This window comes from Scaptodrosophila lebanonensis, unplaced genomic scaffold, assembly GCF_003285725.1.
Source record: "Scaptodrosophila lebanonensis strain 11010-0011.00,11010-0021.00 unplaced genomic scaffold, SlebRS2 tig00000053-arrow-pilon, whole genome shotgun sequence".
NCBI lineage: Eukaryota > Metazoa > Arthropoda > Insecta > Diptera > Drosophilidae > Scaptodrosophila > Scaptodrosophila lebanonensis.
In genome coordinates this window covers 5,006,266-5,032,552 of record NW_022060548.1, presented here as the reverse complement: position 1 = coordinate 5,032,552, position 26,287 = coordinate 5,006,266, and the positions used below count along the sequence as shown (strand labels likewise).

The following is a 26,287-nucleotide window of genomic DNA, read 5'->3' as shown; positions in this document are numbered from 1 at the left end:
ACGTAAAAAGACAGTAAAATGCAAAAACTATTCAATAATTTTTAATATTTATAAATTCATTTGAAGTTCACAAATAAAATAATTAATATACATAGTAAGTATCTTAAAGAAATATGTAAAAAGAATTATGGACAGTCGAATTGCGATGCGCCAAAAACGTAAATTAAAATTAAACAATTAATCAACAATAAATTATAGAAAATTCAATTAGACTAAAATAAGATTTCATTTTAAAATAATTAAATACTCAAAGCTATAAAATAAATACATAAATGTATATATACTCGTAAAGACAATAATTTAATTAAACCATTTTATTTATTTCAAAGCATTTTTCATTTCTTATACCAAATTCTTAAATGAAATGTTATCTTTTTTTAGAAATAACATAATTCTGAGCTATTTATTTAATTTGTTCTAGAAGAACTCAAGTTAGTTTCAAATAATTCAAAGATTCCATCGTTTGCATTGTAAAAGAATGTTAAATAGCTGGAAGGAAAATTTGAATTTATTTCATGGCTTTTGTTTTCCCAAAGACATAAGTCGCCAACAAACAAGTGCATTATGAGAAAGCCAGGCTGCGAATTGGGGTCATAAGAGTGCAAAGCATAAACACAATAAATAGGAAGGGTACAGCAATGTAGTAAGTTGGTCAGTGGGACTCCTTAAGCCCGTTCTATCAACGCAGTTCTTAAACAACAAAACATTTGGTAACAAAACAAACCAGAAGAATGAAAATGTTTACAATTTTACGGAATTTAAATGTAAAATATAATAACGAAAATATGGGAATTTATTCTAAAACAAATATAGAAATATAATAACCATAATAAAATAATACAAATTTAATTTGCTAATCATATTAGGACTCGAAAATAATAATCATAATAAAATAATACAAATTTAATTTCTTAATCCTTAATATGAAAATTGTTTAGCTTAAACAAACAGAAACAGTCATGAATTAATAAGAATCGTTTAATAAAATGAGCTTAAAACTTATTATAATAATATTTTTTACATTGAATTCAAATAATAACTATTACTTTTTAAAAAAATATTTGAAAAAATATTACAATTAAACATAACTGCGGAAAACTACAACATTTTAAAAATATTTCTATAAATACAGAGAAGCCAAGTAAGCAGCGAAGCTACAAATATAATTTCTTAATCATAGCACAAGCTATACTCTATTGATGTGTGTGTGCTTGTGAATAGTGTGTATGTGTGTGTGTGTGCAGATCCTTAAATTGTTGTTTTTTTTGCTGCTGTTCGATGACGCTCTTTGTTAGCCATCTTGTTACTTCGGCCATTGCACGTGCCAAGATCTGACCAGCTGAGCACGGCTAGGAACGGCATCTGGCGTTGCGAATCACGACGCGGTACCAAAGGACGCTTTGGCAATTGCCAGTTGGCAGGCAGATAGAAGGAATTCGCGCGGACACGCTTCAAATCGCGGGCTCGACACGACGCCGCGCTCTCGACCAATATATTTGGCCAAGCCCAACAGAACTGAAGACGACCACGACAATTGCAGTGCTCGCAAGGACCCATAGAATATGGGGTCCTTTGCCAACGCCGGTCACATGCAACAATCGACGTCGACGTCTACAGTGGCAGAAGCAGAAGCAGCGGCCGAGGCAGCGACAGTGGCAGCAGCGTTGTCGTAAGCAGCAGAAAAAGCTGACAACGGAAGCGCGCCATTTGCCTTGACGTTGGCCTCCAGCTCACTCTTTGATGCATGTTGGCCATGTTTGTTGTAAGTAGCAGCAACAAAGCAGTAGCAGCGACCAGAAGCAATAACAACAACAACAAGAGCAGCAGTATCGGCAGCAGCGGCGACGGCAGCAGCAGAAAATGGCGCGCGGGCTCGCGTTGCCAGCGAAAAGGAAACTCAAGAAGTAGAACTGGCAAGGCAACAACACACACACACACACACATGCTGAACATGCATACAAAAAAATCCAACAAAATTGTTTTTTTCATATGGCTTTAAAAGTGCAGAAGAGGAAAATGGTAGAAATAAAAAAAATATCACAACGAGCGAAAGAAAAATACATTGCGCGCTTGTCGAGCAAAAAGCGAAATAATAACAAAAAGTTGTAAAAGAAAAGCGAAACCGTGTGATGTCCTAACATACACAGGACACACACGCACACAAGCTGAGCAACTACGACACATCGAAGAAAGGATAAAAACATTCCATGCTGTCGACGTCAGCTGCGCTGCCAACGTCTGCGTTGGCCGTTAACATTTCACGAGCGCCAATTTCTTTTCCTTCATTTTGTTTATACATATATACATATATTTTTTCCTGTAATGCTACTTGTTGTTGTAGCCATTGTTGTTGTTCTCGCTGCTACTGCTGCTGCTACCTCCGACTGCTTGCCTTGCAATTTCTCTGAATGTATTTTTATTTTCATTCCACCATTATTATTTTTTTTCCTATATCGCGCATTCTTACTCCGTTGTGTGTGTGTGTGTTTTTTTTTTTGTCTGAGAAGTTCGCGTAAAATGCATTTTACTTGGAGAATGAAACTAAGAAACTAATGCCATTGATACTCGCTGACTTGAGACTAACAATGAAAATTCAAAGTGTTCGAAGAAATCCATTGAAGAACTATTATTGGGAAAGATATTGCAAGACAACGAGCGGAAAAAGTTCATTATTGTGAAGAAGTCTCATATACTATATGTACTCCCAGTGGCTAAACAGAATCAATCGGGTGTTAAACAATATAGTTTGTTCCTAACCCTAGATGACATATATTTGAATTGGATTAGTTATTTCAGTTCGTAAAAATATTGCATTTCAATCAAATTTGTTGGAAACGTAATTCAAAGAAATGAAGTAACGTAAAGAAAACAATTCCAGTCACTAATAATATTTAATAATAATAAATTAATAATAATAAATGATAATAATAAATAATAATAATAAATAATAATAATAAATTATAATAATAAATTATTACGCATATATATAGGAATTGTTTGATTAATAGTTCTATAGTAGCTCATCATCAATTTCTATAAAAATAAATTTGGAAAAAAAAAATACCAATTCAACTCATCTTCTCATATACTTACAATAGATTCTTAAATTGTTAGGGAGTTTCGATGATAAACATTTTTAGTCAGTATTCAGTACAATTCAGTATAATTCATCTGCCTGTATGATCTTTCCAATCTACATATTTTCATTAAAAAACGTAAAGAATATAGTTTTGAAAGTGTTGCACAAAATGTTAAAGAGAAATGTTTTCCTTTTAAATAAATAAAAAACACATAAAATGAAAATAGATTTGTATTTTCTTTCAGAAATAATATATAAGAATAGATAAGAACTATTTACTATTTAGTTGTTGCTCAAACAATTCTTCGCTATTTAGTGAACCATTACAGTTTTGTTTTAAAAGCCAAGAAATTATTTAACAAAATTATATAAGCAATACTTATTGATTTCTGATTATCGAAGAAATGTTGTATTCAAGATTACAATATTATTTTATGCCACTCAACATTTAACTGCTACTAGCTTCATGGCTATGTTTGAAAATTTCCGATCTTGTAATACAAATATGAAGTGTTTTCTTTTCTTTCTTTGAACAATTGATTGTGCTATTATATTTTTTTTATTCAAACTTTGTATTGTTTGTTTATTTTAAAAGTGTTTTTTTATTTTAAACCAACTACAAAAAAGGTTGACGGGGTGGACCGATTTTAATGATTCCTTTTCCATTTAAAAATGGAATGGTTCTAATAGTCCAAATAGCTAAAAATTCTATTCCTGAACAGGATGCTGTTTGTTCAAAATCATTCTCGAAACATTAAGTCACTTTAAATGACAAAAAAAAAAAAAGGATTCACTGCACTACACATGAAGTCGGTCTTTTTTATTTCAATTATACTTGTAGAGCTTGAAATCAATAACTACTTTTCCAAAAAAACATTTTTCCGTTTTGTTCTCAAAATTTATGAAACGATTATCGCTTTTATGATTCCGCTCAACGAAGTCATGCGGCTTTATCAACTTTAAGGCTCCCTTTATTTCAAAAACAATGCATTTCTGTGCGTGTTACAGTGTACAACGTGAGATTACTTTCTTGCGAAAGCTTTGTTAGGGCGCTTGAAAACCAGAACAACAACAACAATAGCAACAATAGCGATAACAACAAATAGCACCCCACGACCCGCACAATTCATGTTGGGGGAGCTGGAGTCGCGATGCGATGCGATGCAATACGACGCGTCGCGTCGCAGTCGCAGTCGGCTTCACGTGAGCAGCGCAGTTGACGACGCCGTCTAAAGAGTGCAGAGAAAAGGAATCTTGGCCAGGAGCATATGTTTTTATGTCAGACGAAGCAGTTTTTTTATGTGCCAAGAAGCAATGTGGATATATGTATTTTTATAATAAATCCACACACATACACACACTCATACAATGTATATAAATGGGTGTGTGAGGCTATTGGCTTGCGATCCCCTTTCCTGCAACTGCAGGAAACTGATAACGACGAGAAAGTGTGACGCTAAGAAAGCGGACATGTGCGGGCCGAGATTGCAATTCTTATATGCATTGCAAATAGAAATAAATGTCACAGAACTATTGCTTTTAAGATAGGGAGAAGGACAGGAAAATGCAATTCAATTTAACAGAATCATTTCATATATATATTTCTTATTGATTCCGCAATATTAAATACAGAAAGAAATCAGAGAAAATCAAACAGATTGTTGAAATAGAGCCTAAAATAATTATATAAGATGAAAGAATGGTAATGCTGGTGATTTATTTGGGCACATATTTTATTTATAATTTTAAATATTGGTGTTATAATTATTGAAAAAACAAGATATCCAAAAAGTGATAATACTTGTAAATATAGTAGAATTGAAATCGATCGATATATCTATTTTGAAAGCTTAGTATTGAAAACTTTTAACTTTTTTAATTTACTCACACATTTGCTCAAGCCTGTTGATCAATTTTAAACCTAAATGATAATAATTTAAGATCGTCACTATATATACGATCTGTTTGATACAGTGTTATTTTATTACAACATTGAAAGTAGTCAGTATTTGTGTCACAATTACCACCTCAGTATTGTTCTAAACAATTATAGTTCCGAACTGAATCTTTGGAATAATATTTTGGGCTAGAATTGTCTTCAAAGATCTTGTGTACTTGTGACATTACATTATTTCAGAAACTGTCCACAACAAAGCTCGAGAGCACAATTTCAAAATTAAGTTAAAAATTTAAAAATGTACAATTTTACAAAAAATATATAAGTATATTTTTTATACATATGTATTTATTATTATATTTGTGTAGTAAACATATTCAATTTTTAGTATGTACAGGCTTAAAATTGTTTTAGTTTAACATTTTAAAAAAAAAGTGAACTAACATTTATTTATTATTTGAAATATATTTCTGATGTCTGATTGAAAATATGGAACTTATTCATTTTTTTCAATAATTTTTCAATTATTAGTTTTTTACAAGTCCCAAACTGCGACGTTCACAATATTTTTTATATAAATATTTTTTATGTAAATATTTATTTAATAGAAGTATGTTTTTGTTTGAGAAATTTGATTCAAAATAGTAAGCATAACAAATTATAACATCATTATTTTTCAAAATTGTGAAGTTGTTCGTTAAAGCAGATAAATAGTAAACAGAAAAAATATGATTTCAATTTATTTTTCACTCGGGTACTACTTTATTCAAAATCCTTAGCTTAACTTCTCTCAAAAAAAAATACACACAGCTTGCCATAAAGTCAGATATATTAACTAAAACCCATCCCCTCTACACCACCTGTTGCTCGTATATTCCACATCCCCCATACCCCTTTCTCGCTTCAGATATTGCCAATTACTTGTGACTACCCTTCGAAAGCTTTTTGGTACGCAAAAAGTCCGTTAACTTTCTCCGATAAATATGGCATATCCTGTGCACGAACCAGATGGGCAAAAAATATCCTTGCGTGAGCCATAAAAAGTTAAGTGTGCTTTTGAGCACTTTCGCCGGCGGCTCACAAAAAAAGCACTCAGCGGCTGGCGAGCGCTCTTTGGGGTGCTCTTTAAATTCGCAAAGAGAGCGCTGACCAACGGAGGTCGTTTGAGCGAAAGAGTTTCCGCGAGTTGGGGGCGTGTTTGTTTTCGTGTTTTTTGTTTCTACTTTAACCCCCACTTTCAAGTTATGGCCATGCTTTTTGTTTCCATTTCCATTTCGCGTTTATTGGTGATTTTATGGAAATTGATTTGGAAGCACGCCCCTTTTTGATGTTGTTGTGTAAAGTGGGAATAGGATATTTGTTAAGGATAGGGCAATAACTATTTTGTTAATTATAACTAGAAACTGTAATACTCACTCGAAATGTGTGCTCGACACCACAGTCCAAGTTCAGGGCATAATCCTCAACGGTAGCTCCGAGCGCGCTGGACTCCCCGAAGGCCTGTTCGATCTTGATCGTCGGACTAAGCAGGGCAGTCAGGTGCGTGGCGTGCGGATTGTGGCCGACACTGGCGGCGGCGGCTGCAGCGGTAAATGTGCCCTCAACAATTATTGGACCCGCTTCGAGGTGAGATGCATTGCTTATGGGCGTTGCAGGCGTGGGCGTGGCCGCATGACCATCGTGATAGGGCGTCACAACGAACGAAGGATACGAACGAAACTGATGGTAATCGGTATGTGGGTGATGCGCCAGCTGTGGTCCTTTGTACCAGGTACCATGCATAATCATTTATAATCGAAAACACCTCACTAGTTTATGCTGAACTATGTGTATAAAACCGATATTTTATTGTTATGCCTCACTTTTCACACTTGTGATGCGTTTACATTTCCGTGTTCAATTTATAGTTTCACAATATGAGGAATTGGAGCTGCTTCTTTCGCATAGGCATAGATGAAAAGTAAAGTGCAATTCAGATTTTGTTTCGGTAAAGATTTTATATAAGTATGTCCCGACATAACGCTCAACTTATGTTCCCGACGGCGCATGGTAAATAAAATTTAATTTTGAAATAGTTGCAAACTTTTCTAAATTCTTTCCGTGCATCTAACTGAGGTATTTTTACGAAATAAGTACCCAGTACTGTAGATTTTCTTATTCCAATAATCAATTAATTTGAACACAATTGCAATAAATTAAAGTGAATAATACTGTTTCAAATATAAGCTTTACTGTCAATTAAAATAAATAAAGTGTTTTAGTTGCTACTTCTTCTGATATTTTGAAAATAAATTATGCTTTTTACTGTAAAGTAAAAGTCTATATTGCGAAGTCTTTTAAATCATTGAAAAACATGTCTGGATTACTTCTTCTCCTGAATAATTATTATAAATTGTTTTAAGTATACTATTTCAAATCAAAGCGATGTTTTCGATCTCACCCACAGGTCGCTTAATTCGGCTTTGCCGTCTGGTCTGTTCTGTCAAAAGTAAGCCAAGTTTTAGGGAATCACTACATACTATATATGATTGTGTTTGGGGAATAATAACCAACAGCCGATATTACTATTTGTCTTTAGGTCCAGCTAATTCATTTTTGAGGACTAATTGCGTGCGAAATGATAAGGGAGACAAGTTGATAAGAAATTTGGAATAAGAACAAGAAAATGTATTCTGTATGACAATCAAACGTTTAGGGTTTCTAAAACATGATTCAACTGGCATTTCTCTTATAAAGAGACTATGTAGCATCTGAGTTTTAATATGTTTTCTTGTTACGTAAACTATGTCTATACGTGAAAAGGCCGTTCACAAACTATTTTTTCTAAATCTATCACAAAATTGGAAAAGTACGTCATTAGTGCCGTTAAATTTTGGCAACAAAGCTACGGTCTGACTATTCGTGTCAATAAATAGTGAGTTATTAGACGAAAGAATAAAGCGTTTTCTATGAAGAAATAAGCATTTGAAAACTGCAATTTACTTTTTTAAAATATGGTCAGGAAGTAGATAGCCTATATTTTTATTAGCCGTAAAGTGGTTGAAAAAAGGGATTGTATGTTTGTATATTTATATGATCTTGTAATTATATATGGCTCAGAATAAAAAATAAAGCAATAAGCCGTCAATATAGACTCAATAAAAAACTGTAGCTTTACAATCGAATACTTGAGCTATTCTTTTCATAAATTCGAGATTATGGTAATTTTGTTTACATAATTAACAGATAGATATTTTGAAAGAAAAAAGAGAAAACTCATAAAAGAAATTATTTTTAATATTTTTATTTAAGAGAATTGAAACTAGCAAGTTTCAAATTTAATAATGGTTGAACTCAACTAAAAAACCTACTCCAAGTCCATGCTTTGTATAATTTCTTTTATTTGAATTGGCTATATAGTCATCAACCCATCTGTTTAAGGGAATTAATTAATTTCAATGCCTAAGCATAGTGTTTAAAAATAGATGGAAGATTAATCTCAGTTGACATAACTATAAATAAATACATAAATTTCTGGTCACAACCTATCTCTCTTACTCGTACAAATCTACACACTGAATGTATTTTGTTTTATTAAATGTTAATCAGAAATTGCACTTTCACTTTTCAGCTACTGCTAATTGATGTCCAATGGGGGGGAAAAAAGAGATGCCCTCCGATAATTACCACACGTCGCTTCATACGCTCTATGGTGGTCGGCGAAAGGAATGAATCAGTGAGTATTCCAAGACTGTAGACACCTCTTCCACTTCCACCTCTACTGCCAATAATGTAATGCAAAATGGCGTCGCCCACGAATTCACTTTGCACGCAATTGTTGCACTTTGTTTTCATTCACTTGCGAGCTGCCCTTGGGGCGTGGTCGAAATGGTGACACGTTTTCTCTAGGGACTTGGACTTCACTTCTTTTTCATTAAATTATTTTCGTTGTTGTTGTTGTTGTTGTTAGGCACACACACACATTGACGGCTTTATGACAACGAACGACACTTTGCTAATTTTTAAGCATTTTTCACAACTCTTTGCACTCATTTAATTCTTTTTTCTCTGCCAGAGATAACAATTTATGTATGTATTTATTTTTATTTTTATCTTTTTTTATTGCACACTTCTTCAATGGTTTTTTCTTTTTTTTTTTTTTTTGTTTAATTACAAGCAAACAGCTGCTGCATTAATGGAATGCGTTGCACTTTTGAGCGGCGACTACGACAAAATTCTTGGCGGACTCGAGTCGACTTGACTCGACGCGAACACGCGTAAAAAAGTGGCAATTGCAATTTCAGCTCCAGTTGCTGGCTGGCTGGCCGGTTGGTCTTGGCCGGTTGTTGGGACGCGCGCGCTTTTGTTTGAAGACGAAGACGAAGACTCGAGACTTGCACTTTGGGCTTCTGGACTGGCTGGCTGGCTAGTTGGCTGGCTGGCTGGCTGGCTGGTCAGTGTGTGGAGCAAAGCGAGCAGAGCTGAGCAAAAAGTTGCTGCCAGCTCGCAAGAATTCCGAACTCGAATGCTGAGTGCGGCCACGAAAAAAACATTCAAATGCCTCGCACCGAGACGGCCGAGGCCGAAGCAGCAGTCGCAGCGGCAGCAGACTCCCGGTTCGGGAGTTCGGCACAACGGAAGCCCCCACGGTGTGGCGCACTCTCTGACTTAGTCCCTCTCTTTCGCTCTTACCCTCTCTACTCTCGTTGCTCGCTCGCTCGCTCGCTCGTCTGCTCACTCGCTCTGGCCCGTTGCTGGGACTTGTCTAACCGGCAAGTTGGGGGCCCTCAAACGGCGCATGCGCAGCTTTTTATTCCTTTTTGGGTAGCACAGAAAAAACAACAGCAACAACAACAAAAGCAAAAAGCTGGGCTCCCTCTCGCTCTCTCTCTCTCTCTCTTTGTTTATCTTTCTCTTTCGTTGGGTAGCTCTTGCAGCGCAGAGGAAAAAAATTGTTTGTGGTTTTTCTTTGCGTTGTTGTTGTATTTTGTCGGCATTCATTGGTGCTCCTCAGTTTTTGTCGCTCCCTCTTGAGCGCAACGTTCGCAGCTTTGATTTGATTTGGCTTTTTGTCTGAGCGCAATTTTCTTTACTCTTCGGCAGACTTTGACTTTTTGCACTCAGCATGGCGGCGGGCATGAATGAGCATGTTCTACGAGTATGGGCGTTTTTATGGTCAAATATTTTTTATGGTGAGCAGCTGGAATTGTCGTGCGTGGGCTCCAAAGGGGCGTGATATGATTAAAAATGAAAGTTCAATGCGGGATCCTCAACGATTGTCTGACTAAAAACACGCTATATAATGTATTTAAATGGGCAGCAGAAATATAATTTGCACAGAAATTTGTGTTCTTAATAAGAACTTCTTATACATGTACGCCAAATAAATCTTAAAAGAGTTATTATAACAGAACACTCTTATAAACGTTGTTGCTCTTAATTGAAGTATAATTAGGATTTTTACAAATTTGTGTACAAATTATTCGCTCAGCAACGTTGAGATTTGCTAATAATTTGTACACCAATTGATAAATCTTTAAGCTTATATCATGAAAAGGAAATGCCTGAGATATATGAATACTTTTTCCATGATTTGGATTACTTTTGAATAGTAAGAATTGTAATTTCGACCTGTTTTTTTTTTTTTAATCAAATTACAATCGTTTTGGCTTTTGATAGTAATTTCTTTTCGTTTTCATCCCATTTCAATACCAGCTGTTTGTATACGTTTGCAACAACATCCAGCATTTATTGGCATATTTTATTTAATTATATTATTATAATATATTATATATACTTTATAATTAACCTGACCTTAATAGGAAATAGTTTGGTATAACTAGGAACACATACTCTTTCTTCTTGCCGAATTGTAGGCAAAAACTATTATCGATCAAATTATTTGCAAAACCTGTTAATCTAATCGAAATCGGAGACCAGAACAGACCTGACAGATTTTCCACTGAAAACAGAGGTTTTTCAGATTATATATTTCGATGTGGAATTCTAAAATCAAAAGTCAGAGCTTTGAAGAATTCAAAACAATTTTGAAAAACATAAGATGGCGGGTTTCCATTTATTTGTAAATTATTTAATTTTAATTTAATTTAAAATGACTTTGAAAAATTGATAAATGTCCCAAAATAGGAGACATTTGTTTGTCTTTCATATCCCTTAACAAATTTGGAATTATCAAAACCTCATTTCTATGTGGCAGTCCAAATTGAACACAACATAACAAAATCCCCAAAATTTCGAACCCGAAATTCCAAATTTTGCAGTCTGACTTGCTTTTCTTTGTGTAACTTTACATCATGGCTGATAATGATGGTGGAGATGATACTGCCGGAGAGAAGACCAACGGGAGTCCCACACCCGCTCCAGAGGGGGAAGAGCCACCCAAAGACGAAGGAGCAAAGGAGGGTGAAGAGCCAGCTCAGAATGAAGAAGCACCCAAAGAAGACGGAGATGGAGACAAGAATCAGCAAGGCGACGGTGGCGACGAAAAAGGCGACGATAATGGCGATGAAGATGGACTAGCTTCCAATCTTTTGTACGGTTTCCAAATTTGTCGTGCCATTGTGGTCTTTCTAATAGGCAGCAGCATGGCCTGGGAGTTCACAAATGTTACATTGATTCCTTGTTTGGAACGTATACGTGTTCTTTAGAGACAAGGCTTCGTATAAGATACGAAGATTTCGATGCAAGAGACTGACATTTTGATTATCTATATATTGGTTTGACAGAGTTATTTTTTGGCAGTTGTAAGCAGTTAATAAATGTTTTGGCATAGCAAATTTTAAATAATAAGTAGCCTTCTTTAAGGGAAAGGTATGAGTTACAAATTAAATGAGGAAAAGATGGATTTAATCCTCTGTATCGGCTTACAAGTTACATTTGAAAATATCCAATTACACCTTAGTTCGTCAAAATGGAAATTGAAGCCCACTGTCTGAGCATGGCGCGAAAACAAAAAAATGAAACTGGCAACTCACATTAGCCCATTGACCAACTTAGATGGCGCACAATGCGTGCATAATGAGTTTTTAATACATGTAATATTCAAATTAAAAATGCCACAAGAGCCGTACAGCACAGTCCACAAAAACCGAATCATTTTTTACAGCTTACTTATAACCGCGCCGCACATATTCATTTCATTCAGCCGGATGGCAAAAAGCAACAAAATCACTCATACGCAATGCGAGCCGAACTCAAAGAGTGCATGGCATGGAAAAACTGTAAATTCAGGCAAAAACGTGATGCGCTCTTGCCAGACAAGGCAAGAGAGCGCGTGTGTGCGTGTGTGTGAGGGAGAAAGCGAGCGAGAGATAGCGCTGGAGCGAGCAGGAGTGAACGAGAAGGGCGACGGTGTGCGCGTTAAGGCGGCGGAATTTTTATTGGAGCACTTGCCTTATTTATTTTTTTTTTGCTGCTCGGCCTCTGGATTGGTATTTCTTTTTCTTCAGCATTTGTTGTTGTTTGCATTTGTTTGTCTGTTTTTATGCGCAGCTTTGTTGCTGGTTTTTTCGTGGCTTATTTGGTCAGACAACCAGACATGTGTTGTGTCTGTAGGCGTAGATTTTTCGGTTGCCTCTGCCATTTGTGTGACAACTCCAATTCCACAGAGACTGCAGGCCCGGCCCGCATACAATTAATGGAAAAAACTAAGTAGTATTACATAAAATTATGCAATGCTGGCTGCCTGCTTTAAATTGAAACTCGCTCGGTCCGCCACAGCGTCCGCCACAGCGCTACCTAGGGGATTATCAGCCGGGGGCAACCGAGTATGTGGACTATGCTGCCGCAGTCTTGCCATGCCATTTGCCAATTTTAGCATTGCCCGCAAATTGCTTCATTTCGCGAGTCCAGCCGGACCCCAGTCCGACGGCAGCTAATCAAGGTCCTTGTCGACGACAGCTACAAAATAGAAAAACGTAACCTTATCGACTAATTTGATTATTTCATTTAATCACGTGGCTTTTTGTTGATTCGTTTTTTTATTCAGTTTTCAGTACAAATAAAAAGCTAAAGCAATTAGGTAATTTTTTATTGTCTGTCATTTGTCTGTCAACTTTTTTTTCCACAGCTTTTCGCGTTTCGTGCTCATTTTCATTTATTTTGGTGTAAATATTTTGTTATCTGCGCTCAGCTGTCGCTGAACTTGTTTGCTCTGTCATCAGTTCAATTTCCATTATTTGCATATCCATTGTGCTGCCGAATGATGAAACATTTGAGGGGGAGTTGGCGACCGCCGGCCGATGTATTGCTAGTCTGTAGTATGTGGGTGATTACATAATTTAATTGCTGATCACAAACAGCAGAATAATTGGAATATAAGCTGTAAATGGAGAGGAACTCGATGCTATTTTATAGAATTAACACATTCGATGTGACTTAAAATTGAAAAAGTCTTGCACCTCCTTTAACTTAAAGCGAATAGAAGTTTTGAATAAATTTAAACTATCCATCTGTTTATTTGACTGTCTAGCTTCCCATTCATTCGTTCTGACTGTCTGTTTGTTTCCAAATTTGTCGGTTTGGCTATCGATTGTTCGTCTGTCTGTTGGCTTGAATGTCTGTCCCGACAGTCTATCGGTTTGATCGTCTGTCTAATTGGCAGCTTCTCTATTTTACAATGCCCGCCCATCTGCCTTTGTTCCTCTTCTCCTGCTTATCTGGTTATTATAAGGAATCATGCAAATTTAAAATGTTATTCATATGATTTACAATGAAAAATTATTTGTTTTTGAATATATTTTAAATATATTTATATATTTTTTAAATTTAAATTTTGCACTTCTTCCTTATAAACAGTATTTTAGTCAGAAGTCGGCTGAAGGAATAACTTCAAATAAAAAACCAATTGTTGAAAGGAAATGCTGTCCCATTGGCTAATGTTTATTATTAATTTGTATGTTGTTTCAGAGAATTTTTCTAAAAGATTTATTTATTAAATAAATTTAAAAGATTTATTTTATAAATAAATTTAAAAGATTTATTTTATAGATAAATTTATAAGATTTATTTTATAAATAAATTTAAAAGATTTATTTTATAAATAAATTCTAAATAAGCAATCATCACCAAGATACTTTAATGTCATAAATTTGAAACGCTTGGGTATATATTTTTTTTTATCAAATCAATATTATTTATTTCGAGATAAGATATAAATATACCCGTATAAATAACCAGTGATTTAAAATATTATAAATATATACATACATACATACATAAATCCACCTACAATTCATATGGACTTACTTATATGTAAATCCTATCTTTCACTTTGTTCTAAGCACTAAGAAATTCGCATACAAAGTGTCGAAATTATCTAAAGTTTAACAGAAAATTGTTTTAAAAAAAGATTTAAAACATTTAAAAAGATTCACATTCATAGCAATCTGTAGTATACATAGGTATGTTGAAGTAACGAGTCAAAGAACTTCCCACGGACTGTTTGATGGTCGTAGCCCAGAGAATTTTATGCCGCAAATGAAACCTGTTCGCGAGCAAGGCCAAAAAGCATAGAATGGCTCGCTGTTTCTTTGAAAAAAGCTAGATAGTACTTGTATATAATCATATTTGCAATATAAGTAAGGAGTTCTATGCCCATTGCAAACATTTAAGGCATGTATGTTAGCCCCAGCACCTTCGTTTAAATCAACAATTTCAAGTTAATTTTTGATCACAGCAAAAAAGGGATTTTAAACTCAAAACATCAAGGCGAAGCAGCGAATTTAAAAACCAAACAAAAAACTGAAGCACACCACAAAATTTGTGCATACAAAAACTAAAAACTAACCACATGCTCTGGCAGCTCTGCATTTTTTGGCAGCTCGGAATAATTAACTTTTGGGTAGCACAATGAAAAATCTTCAAACTTGACATGCATTTTGCATATGAAATGAAAATATTGTGTAGAATATTTTCAAAAAGGCCGCTTGCAAACCGCAGGGCAACAAAAGCCGCCACAGACCGCAGGGATCGTTATTTTCTGAAAAGCCGACGACGATAATGACGATGATATATGATGATTAAATAGGTATAAGGGTATAGATAAAGGAACCGACGCAAACGGGCGATGCAACGAACAGACGAACGAAATGTCAAAATGTGCCGTCAGCTGCAAACGGTAATAGTTGTTGAAAATTCAGAGTGCAGCGAGCAGCGGGCAGAGCGTCATGGTTGGTCATGGACGCCAAATGGTTGACAGACAGTCGGTCGGGCTGCGGCCATGGCGTTGCGCGTTGCGGCTAAAGGCTGTTATAGGGCGGCACCTCGCCGTCACTGCAAACAGCAACAACACTGAGAAACCGCAACGGAAGGCAACAACAAAATTGCTCCGCCTTTTTTATGCGGCACCTGACGCTGGATAAAGGGCGGGTGGGGACAGCTTTTTGCCCATTGGTCGTTGCAGGGCGAAGCACAAAAACGAACGGGTTGCGAGTGCAAAGAGCGCAGCAAGCTGAAACTAAATGAGTGCGAGTGCAACGCAACATAATGGACGACTAAAATGTGTGCTTTATATGTGTATTTGTGTGCGTGTTAGTGTACAACTGAAGATTGCTTGTGGAGAGTGGGAAGAGAGTTCTTGACACTTAAGAGAGTCGCTGCTGCTCTCTTAACTATGCCCAACACGTGCGATGGATACAAGAAGAAAAAGCACAGTGGTTTTTTCTTTACTTTATTGAAGCATTTTGTTAGTTTAATTAAACAAAAACGTTTTGTTTGGGCTTTTTTCGCCTCTTTTTGCTACTCCCCTTACACGGTTGCTATTTCGCTAACGGTTTTTAGCCGGCCTTTAAAATCAGCGCATTTGATTGCTAGTCCTGCACAACTTTGAATATGTTGCGGTCTATATGCGAACCGCTCAGCCGACTGGCCAGCGACTGACTTCCAACAGTTGTTACTGTAATTGGTTTTTGTCAGTTACGTATGGTACATACCTACATACACACATTCTTACATACATACATGCATATGTAAGTGTTTTTTGTTCATGCTGTGTTTGGCATTTAATGACTTGCGCCGTTAAATTTTAATTGAAATGTCACACGTACTCCTCCATACAGACATTCATAGTATTTCAATCGCATTTTTCTTATTATTTTCAGACAGACAACCGCGACTACTGCGACTGGGACATGTGCTGTTTCGAAACCAAATCCCACAAAGTATTATTCGAGTCACTCAGTCTTCCAAATATTTTCGTATATTAGTTAGCTATTGAGTCTGTGTCTGTTAATATAAGGCTTGGAATTTCAAGAAGTCAGAACCTAGTCCTGCAGAAATTTCTGCCTTATTCGAAAATCAGTCAGTAATATTAGGAAAATAAAACAATAATAACAAATTACAAGAGAACTTTACACCCATTTTGTTTCATTAAATATGGACTAATATTGCTCGCTGCGAAACATCTGTTCTTTCCAGTTATATGGATAGCCTGAAATTTCTTTATATTATTGGAATTATTTCTTATTTTATTTTAGTAATATTTAGCTTCACTCTCTTCGACTAGACCTAAATAGACCAATAACAACAAATTACACAAATATCAAGAGAATATTAATCCCATTTTGTTTCATTAAATATGGCTGCGAAACATCTATTCTTCTTTTTTATTTTCATTTATTTTTTATTTTAATGAGCGTCACTCTATTCGGCTAGACCTCTCTGCATCATTCAGGTACTCGAAAAAATACTATCGATCACTGCTTCATTAATGATTATTGTTTAACTAACGATCACTGCTTGAGCTGCTCCTACAATATCTTACTTATTCAGATACTTTAACACGAATAAAGTCAAAATTTTGATTGATATTAACCATTTTTGACTTTCATGGAAATCAATAGATATCAAATTAATATTTCTATGGGAAAAGTTATTATAAAATAATTTGTAATGCACTTAATTAGAATGAAAGACTTTGTATTTGTTACGGCTAATAGCATAATAAAACAAGCAAGTGTCGCTAAGATGTAACTAAAGCATTTGAAATGCTGCTTCATTCTAAATAGTAATGTTATAGAGTTTAATCATTTGAACATTATTACAATATATTTGAAAGTATTCAAATAACGACAATCTTTGCCAAAATGGGTCCAAAAACGCACTTAAAAAACCACTTTCTACCTGAAATTGGTAACAAGCTCAACATAATTAGCTGAAAGCGTGCCATTTGGGCGCAATTTGTAGTTGATGGGCCAAGTCTTCGATCTATGTTAACTGTAAGTGAGCTTTGGTGCAACTAAAAACTAAAAACTGGGTTAATTCAATGGGACTGTAATGCGAGTAAATGGCATGCGGAAGTCGGGGCAAGTGTCTCTAATCTAGAACTTGCATGTTCGCCAATAAACAAATACCGTTAAGACGGAGCCGAAAAAACTTCAAAAGTTAAAGAATATACAAAAAGCAGAAAAACTTCCGCACGTGACTTCCGCGGCTGTTCATAGCGACTAATGATGAGCGCCACTTTCGGACACTGTCCGGGGCTGTCGGACACTGACAATTGAAGAGAGCTGCCTTCTAAGTAATGGCCATCATGGAGCGCGTCTGCTAACGATCTGTTTGTGCCCCGCTTGGGCGCTGAAATAATTGGGCGCAGCTTACAATTAGAGATGGATGCGTGATGGAGTTGATCTCAGAATTGCACTTAGAAGCTGTAAATAATATTAAATATAAGCTCGGTTCACTAGGTTTATAAAATTTAAATTTATTGAGATTCCACAAGTATCTAAAAACTGTATAATTAGTTACTACTTACATATATCATGATTTCGATTTAGGATGAGCAAATTATTAAACAAACAAAGCTAAGTATTTTGATAAATAAAGATATAGAAATATTTAGAATATATTAATTATAAAGTATCTGTTCTTAGTCCAGTAATACAAAAATAACGATAGTTCTAATGCTAAGAAGAATAACATCATATGATAGTTATACAAAATATTCATTTCAGGTATTTAAGAGAAAAATGTCTGCTCTAGATATCGCTTATTTTTATTGAAAATTTTCTACTTTGAGGAACAAATATGTCTATTAATTAATCTTTATTTCTATATGCATATAATAATTAATTGAACTGATTTGCATCTAAACCATCCTCAACAAAATATGTTAAAATTGGATCATGGATATTGAAACGTATTAAGCAAAGAGAATTTATACAATATGTTAAAAGCTTTGGGATTACAAATTTTAAAAATAATTTCGATCTTAAATCAATCATGGATCTGGAAGTTTCGTTAAAAATTATTTCTTTCTTAAATAAACCCAATTACCTATGTGTGTATTGTATATAATATATTTTATTACAATCGAAATGAGAAATAGCTTCAGAATTAAGGGAGTTATGCAATCACGCACACATCTCAATTGAAGAGAGGAGCAGCCGCTCCGCATTGTCTCCATCGTGGCGTAGGCGATTAAAAAGCGATTATATCAATTGCGCAAGAAATAAAAAGGCAAGACAGCCCCAACAATGGCGACAACGACGGCGGAAATTAAGCGACAATGGACGTTGACTGATGCCAGCCATTACTTCAATTGGCATAAATCCAAAGACAAAGCCAGCAACTACAATGACGATGACGATGACAACGACGACGACAGCGACTCCGACTCCGATTCCGGCGACACCTGTGTGTCAGCTGTCAGCGAAATCCGCTTAGCCTTTATGTTAATGCGCCCAAAAACGTTGACATTTATTGGCAGTTGTTTATATTGGGAGGACAAACGTTTGGCTTGCCTCGCAATGGGCCAGAACTGGTAGTGCCTGAGAGTAGCCGTACGAGTACGAGTATAGTCCAGGCAGCTTAACACCTTTTAGAGTGCTAGACAGGCTGCCTTTTTGGGGGCACACTCATTGGCTAACTATGGAAAATTCTGTAATTGCGAGCGTTTGTCACGAGGTGCCGCACTTGGCACATGTGCGTGGCACGCGCTCTTGACGCTCATTACGGCAGTGGCCAGAAGTTGCCGGAGGCAGGGGAGAGTCCACGTCCACGTCCAAGTCCACAACCACGTCCACCGAAACGCGACTGCACGCTGAGGACTATTTTGGCATTTGTCGAAGACTGTTTAAGGCCTGGAGGCAGTCGAGTTGACTCGACTGCATGCCCACAATAAATGCCTGCCTTATAAAATTATTAATTATGACAATTTATGAGTAAAAGTGTTTGTCCGCAGGCGCTGCCTTAAATGGACGCATTAGCTCTATATAGATAACTCACTTATTTATAGTAAGCCAATAAATAATTTCGTTTACCCCGGAGATTGAGTAAATGGCAGCAAAACTTCTAAGCTATCCAGCTAATGAGTTTATTAACAGTTTTTCAATGCATATGGAAATGTCTGACATATTCAAATGCCTGATATCTCTTATGGCGGCACGTGACTGCCAGAATTCCCAGAAATATTGCGAACCAGTTGATAGCAATGTGAAGAATTAAATACGATATTTGTTAAGCAGCGATAGTCTGAGCAAAAAATTCACTCATTAATATACTATTATTAGGAAAAATAATTAGAAAATTGTTTTTAAATACTAACTTAATTATAAACTCAAAAGATCGGGGCTTAGCAATATTAAGAGGAGCATATAGCAGAGAGGACGAGACAGAAAAAACAATTCTGAATGATGAACTAATCTATTATAACACAAAAAGTTAATTTTTATTTGCATGTTCAACATAGAAAATCATATTTTATTATTTTTTATCAATAAATACATTTAAGGAAAGAATCCACAGCTGTTCTCGAATATTTTGTTAGCTTAAATCGCATTAGTTCTATTTTTATTATAATTTTTTGATCGGCAAATAATTAATTTTTGTTCTAATTATTTGTTTTTTTTCTTTATTTGTAAATATAATATGTGAAGACTACAATTCTTCCCTTTTCAGCAACGTATAGCGATTCTTTGAAGGCAGTAACTCTTTAAATTTGGATTCAACATATTTCTTGCTGGCAGGAATAGCGTCCTTAGAAGTAATGCTACTAGACTCCATTACAGTTGTACTCTCCGGTCCATAGTGATATTCTTTGTGCAGCTTCCCACTGAATAGATCCAGAAGAAATTGCTTCAGTCTGCCCGGCTTGTCTATATCGGCAAACTTAGGGAATGCGTACATGTGTGCGAGAGAGTCGATCGCAATAACAGGCAAGTCCTTCTGGGTTTTACCCAAATGGTATAGTGGATGACTGAACTCTTTGCCATCAGCGTATAAGAAATTAATAATAGTTCTGTGATCCTCCAGCTGGGACTGGACCACCGCAATAAATTTGTGGAGTGATACGTGATCATCTGCCCGATGAAACAGAATCATTAGTGGGATACCTTCTTCCGTAATACTCTCGGCATTTTGAAATGTTAGCTCTCGCACCAGGGGAAGGCATCTGACCAGTGCCCACAATCTCATATCTTCGAAATTTTCCAAGCTCCCTTCATAAAGCTCAGGTTTCGGGTTTAGCTTCGATATGAAAAAAATACTATCGTTTTTGTATCCCTTCAGATCGGGTATATCGGGTATAAAGCCCATGTAGGAATCGCAATCATCTTGGAACATTACAGCCAGTGCGTGAAAGGATCTGGCATTGCTCTGATTGCGATCCTGAAAGTAACCAACAATAGCACGCTTTGTGGTGTTAAGTCCCTCGATCTCTTTCACTGATTTCAGCTCATTAATTGGACTCCTCAGTTCATGTTTCATAAACTCTACCAAAGCGTCCACCGAACGTTTCCCTCTGTACTCCTTTGTAACGATAAATCCATAGCGCACAACCTTCAAGGTGGGAAATTTTAGGATCTCGAAATTATTGCACATTGAGCTTTCCTGTTCGCACTCGATTTTCGCCAAAACTGCTTTTCCTGGTGCAGGGACTTGCTCTCTTATCTGATCGGCCGCTTTATCGAATTGTGGTACTAGCTTTCTACTGTGCTCACACCAGTCGGTATAGAAAAGAATAAGAACCACTTCGTGGTTGTCCGCTATATCCTTATAGTTGGCAGCCGTCATATTCATCGCACCGGCATCTACAGGTCGAAAGACCCCTGACAAGATCATTGCTATGGAGAAGTATTTTTGGAGTGACAGCCTGGAGTTTATTTTTGCAATCATCCTTCTACATCAGCCTGTCATGCTATGCTGTAATAATGGAACTAACACTTATCGCTAAAATAAATCCACACCTACACGTTTTCACGCTAGTGTCGCACTGTACGCTTTAATGAATTTATCTCAATTATCTTAATGTAGTCTTTAGCTGACAGCACCCATTTCATTTACAAATGTTGCAATACTTAGAGTAAATATTTAATGATCTCTGCTTTGAGGGCTATATAGTATATAGCAAATTTCGATATAGGTATATGTTTTGTAATGATCTGTATTTGGATAAGTTCAGCCTAATTTCCCAGTTTGGCAACCTTAGCTATCAAGGTCCGAAATATCTCGTAGTTCATACAGACAAACAGAGGAACAAACAAGTAATCATTAATTCTTTCCTTATTGCTTTATAAATATGATAACATTCCCACTTCACCCTAGGTGTAGAGAATAAAATCAGAGAAGAATCAGATAATCATGAATAGTACTTATTGAAATACATTTTAGGTATTTTAATTCTCAAGCAATATAATAAAAATAATGTATATATGATAACTAAAGTTCGTCTCTGCTTAGGAGAGTGTAGCGGCTATCTGATGGCTTCAATTCCTTAAACTTTGACTCGGGTGGCTCCAAACTAGCCGCGCCATTGGCTGTACTATTTGATTCCGGTTCCACATTTGTGTCGCCGGGTCCATAGTGTAATTGCCTTGTCAGCTTTCCGGACCGCAAATCCAGAATGAATTGCTTCAGCTTGCCCGGCTTCTCTATATCGGCAAAATTAGGAAACAGATACATGCGCTCGAACGAATCAATCACCACCACGGGCAAGTCCTTTTCTGTTTTTCCTAGATGATACAAAGGATGCAAAAATTCTAAGCCATTGGCCATCACGAAATTAAAATTTTGTCTCTCGTCCATTAGTTCAGATGTCACTGTCGTCATAAATTTCTTCACGGCGTACAAATCGTCGGAGTTGTGGAACAGGATTAGCAACTGAAGACCCTCTTCCGTAATATCCTCGGCATTAATAAAAGTCAGTTCTCGAATCAACGGTAGGCATTTGGCTCGGGTCCAATCTCTTAGCTCCTGAAAGCTACTCAGGTTTCCCTCGTACTGTTCATAAAACTTCTGGCTTACGGCCAGCTCCGAGCTATACATAACTGCGTTTTTTTTTACATCTCTCACTTCAAGCATATAGCCGAAGCCCACAAAAAAGTCACAATCTTCTTTCAACGATGCTGCGACTGCGCGGAAAATCTGATAGTCGCTTTCGTTCTTGTCAACAAAGTATCCAGCCACGATGCGCCTCTTAATGCCGATTCTTTCCAACTCGTTGAAAGACGACAACTCCGTCAGATGTGATTTTGTTTCATTTCTCACAAACTCCACAATACTCTCCACCGTACGCTCACCCCGGTACTCTCGCTTAGCGATATGTCCAAAGTGTACAATTTTCAAGGTGGGATATTTTCGAATGCCAAAGTTTTCGCAAATCGTAGATTGAGTATCGCAGTCCACCTTGGCCAGAAGTATGTGACCTGGTCTTGAATCCTCCGCTTTTAACACATCTGCTGCTTCATCGAATATTGGAAGTAGTTTGTTGCTATGCTGGCACCAGGTCGTATAGAAGAGAATGAGGACGAATTCGTTGTCCTCCAAAGCATTTTGAATCGCTGAGAGTTCACTCACTGCGGCACTTCCAGGCGTATTCAATAATTGCAATATCAGTGCAAGTGCCAAGTAGTCCAACATTTTTAGCATTGCACCCATCCTAATGTCTTGGCAAACTCTGTGTCGATGTTACATTATAACTAATTCGCTTCACTACCAGGCATGGTATTTATAGATTCACGCTACTGTCCCATGCGACGCTTTAATGACATTTATCCCAACTATGTTAATATAGTGTTCAATTGACAGCATGTGTAATAAATATTTGATATACAAATGATACAATGTCCTGTTTAGTAAAATTGTGTTCTACTAAGAGTAAATATTTAGATTTTGGTGTGTAACTTGATCTGCATTTAGGCAAGTTAAATCCGTATGCCAAGTTTGGTAACCTTAGCATTCAATGTCTAAAAGATCTCGAACTTCATACAGACAAACAGATGAACAAAGGAATGCACAGATAGGTGGCCATGGTTTCACCAATTCTTTCTTTATTGCTTCACAAATATAATCGAATAAGATCAGAGAACCGACTCTTAACTCTGTGCTGTTTAAGAATAAATAATAATTAATGTTATTTATTTAAGATAGGCGGGTATACATTTTTCTATTTGATTTCTCAAGCAATTTAATTAACAAATATATAAATGAAAACTAAAGTTCGTCTCTGTTTAGAAAAGTGTAGCGATCTTCTGATGGCTTCAGGTCCTTAAACTTTGACTCAGGTAGTTCCGATCTAGCCACATCGGTGACTGTACTATTTGATTCCGGTTCCACAATTGGTTCGTCGGGTCCAAAGTGATATTCCCTGTGTAGCTTTCCGGACCGCAAGTCTAGAATGAATTGCTTCAGCTTGCCCGGCTTCTCTATATCCGCAAACTTTGGAAACTCATACATGTGCTCGTACGAGTCAATCACCACCAAGGGCAAGTCATTCTCCGTTTTTCCTAGATGATACAAAGGATGCAAAAATTCTAAGCCATTTGCCATCACGAAATTAAAATTTTGTCTCTCGTCCATTAGTTCAGATGTGACAGCCGTCATATATTTCTTCACGGCGTACAAATCGTCGGAGGTGTGGAACAGGATCAGCAACGGAAGACCCTCTTCGGTAATATCCTCAGCATTATCAAAAGTAAGTTCACGAACCAACGGTAGGCATTTGGCTCGGGTCCAATCTCTGAGCTCCTGAAAGCTACTCAGGTTTCCCTCGTAGAGTTCATAAAACTTATGGCTTATGGCCAGCTCAGAGTTATATACCACTCCGTTTCTTTTGAAATCCTTCATTTCAGGCATATAGCCGAAGCCCACAAAAAAGTCACAATCTTCTTTCAACGATGCTGCGACTGCGCGGAAAATCTGATAGTCGCTTTCGTTCTTGTCAACAAAGTATCCAGCCACCATGCGCCTTTTAATGCCGATTTGTTCCAGATCGTTGAACGACGAGTACTCCGTCATATGTGTTTTCGATTCATTTCTCACAAACTCCACAATACTCTCCACCTTACGCTCACCCCGGTACTCTCGCTTAGCGATATGTCCAAAGTGTACAATTTTCAAGGTGGGATATTTTCGAATGCCAAAGTTTTCGCAAATCATAGATTGAGTATCGCAGTCCACCTTGGCCAGAAGTATGTGACCTGGTCTTGAATCCTCCGCTTTTAACACATCTGCTGCTTCATCGAATATTGGAAGTAGTTTGTTGCTGTGCTGGCACCAGGTCGTATAAAAGAGAATGAGGACGAATTCGTTGTCCTCCAAAGCATTTTCAATCGCTGACAGTTCACTCACTTCGGCGCTTCCGGGTGTATTCAGTAATTGAAATATCAGTGCAAGTGCCAAGTAATCCAAAATTCGTAGCTTTTCTGCACCCATCTTAATGTCTTGTGTCGATGTTAATATCTAACTAATTCGCTTTAGTAGCAGGCATGTTATTTATAGATTCACGCTACTATACTGTCCCTTGCGACGCTTTAATGCAGTTTTTCTCACTTACCGGAATAATATTGTTTTGGTAACCCTATTAACACACATTCATTTTGATGAAATTTCAATTTCTTTAAGATGAATTTTTTTAAATAAGTCAAAATATTAAGTATAGTGAACAAAATTCGAAATTTAACCATAATTTTCTTTGTATATATATTGTGTTCGTGTCAATTTAAGAGAAGGCATACACTAGTTTTCTGTTACTTATTTGTACTTTGGAAGGACAATTACTTTTCTATTTCTATTTTAGATTCTTAACTTCCTTTCTTATAATATCAACCAATACACTAACGGTGCGTTCCTCGTCGTACTCTTTCGTGGTATTTTTTGCATAATTTACGAGTATGGTGGTGGGATGAATCTTTATATGAAATCTTTGACATAGCGGTAAATTTTCATCGCAGTCCACTTTTGTCAATAATGCCGTTCCTCGTGGTTTGATTTCCTTCTCTAATCGATTTGCCGCTTCTTCGAATATGGGAAGCATCTTCTTGCTCCAAACACACCAGCTCTTATAGAAAAGTATGAACACAAGTCGGTTTGACTTCACCAATTTGTCATAGTTGGAAACTGTCATAACTACTGCTCCTGAGTCTACAGATTGAGGGACCATCGATAATAGCACGACTATAGAGAAGTAGCAGTAAAGACCCGACCTTCTAGACGAATTCATGCTCAAGCTTCAGTCTCTTGTATACTAAACATACTTTGACTTTTTGCTAGATTTTCTCGCATGTTCCGCTGTACGGAATTTAACTTAGAAATCTTAATTTAATCGGTCGAACAAGCACTGCAGTCTCACAAATCAACACACACACCTACGATTATATTCCATACATTTTATATATTGTGTATATTTATATTATTTATTGAAATTGAGTTCTGCCAAGTGTACTTTAAATGATATTCCTATTTTCTCTTTTGAGTTGACATTTTTATGTGCTTTTTCATAAAATTCACTATTGCCTTCTCCGAGCGTTTATTTTTGTACTCCTTGTTGATTTTCGTTGAGTGGTTTACAAGTATGGCAGTCGGATATTGCTTTATTTTGAATGTCTTGCAAAGCTTCACATTTTTGTCGCACTCCACTTTCGCCAGTAGGGCTGTTCCAGGTGGCTTGAACTTATTTCGAATCAGGTCTGCCGCTTTATCGAATGCTGGAAGCATTTTCCTGCTCCACATACACCAGTTGTTGTAGAAAAGTATGAGTACCAGTTGGTTGGCCTTCACCAACTTATTATAGCTGGAAACTGTCATAACAACCGCTCCTGAGTCTACAGATTGAGGGACCAGCCATAATAGCACGATTATGTAAAGGCGGATTGTCAAGCCTGATCTTCTTGACGAACTCATGCTATTGCTTCAGTTGCTGGTATACTAATGGCAAATATCTTTTGACTTTTTGCAAGATTTTCTCGCATGTTCCGCTTTACGGAATTTAACTTAGAAATCTTAATATAATCGGTTGAATAGGCAGTTTTTTTTTTCAATAAAATATAAGATATCTTTGACTGACCTCTCTGCATTCTCATAAATCACCACACCTATAA

General features: G+C 36.6%; 1 protein-coding gene and 3 pseudogenes across 1 annotated transcript; all 4 read right to left on the bottom strand.

Moving 5' to 3' along the window:
- Positions 1-19,850: 19,850 nt before the first annotated feature.
- On the bottom strand, positions 19,851-21,032 carry LOC115623843 (annotated as a pseudogene).
- Positions 21,033-21,629: 597 nt separating this feature from the next.
- On the bottom strand, positions 21,630-22,829 carry LOC115623842 (annotated as a pseudogene).
- A 469-nt stretch (positions 22,830-23,298) lies between these two features.
- Positions 23,299-24,623, bottom strand: LOC115623841 (annotated as a pseudogene).
- Positions 24,624-25,598: 975 nt separating this feature from the next.
- On the bottom strand, positions 25,599-26,065 carry LOC115624289 (endoplasmic reticulum resident protein 44). The gene has a single exon (XM_030518913.1). It carries the CDS (start codon positions 25,992-25,994, stop codon positions 25,647-25,649), a length of 348 nt encoding a protein of 115 aa, XP_030374773.1. The 5' UTR covers positions 25,995-26,065; the 3' UTR covers positions 25,599-25,646.
- Positions 26,066-26,287: the final 222 nt, after the last annotated feature.

What these genes read in the sequence shown, in the direction of transcription:
- LOC115624289 (XM_030518913.1), bottom strand. Translation starts at nt 25,994, where the DNA reads ATGACAGTTTCCAGCTATAATAAGTTGGTGAAGGCCAACCAACTGGTA.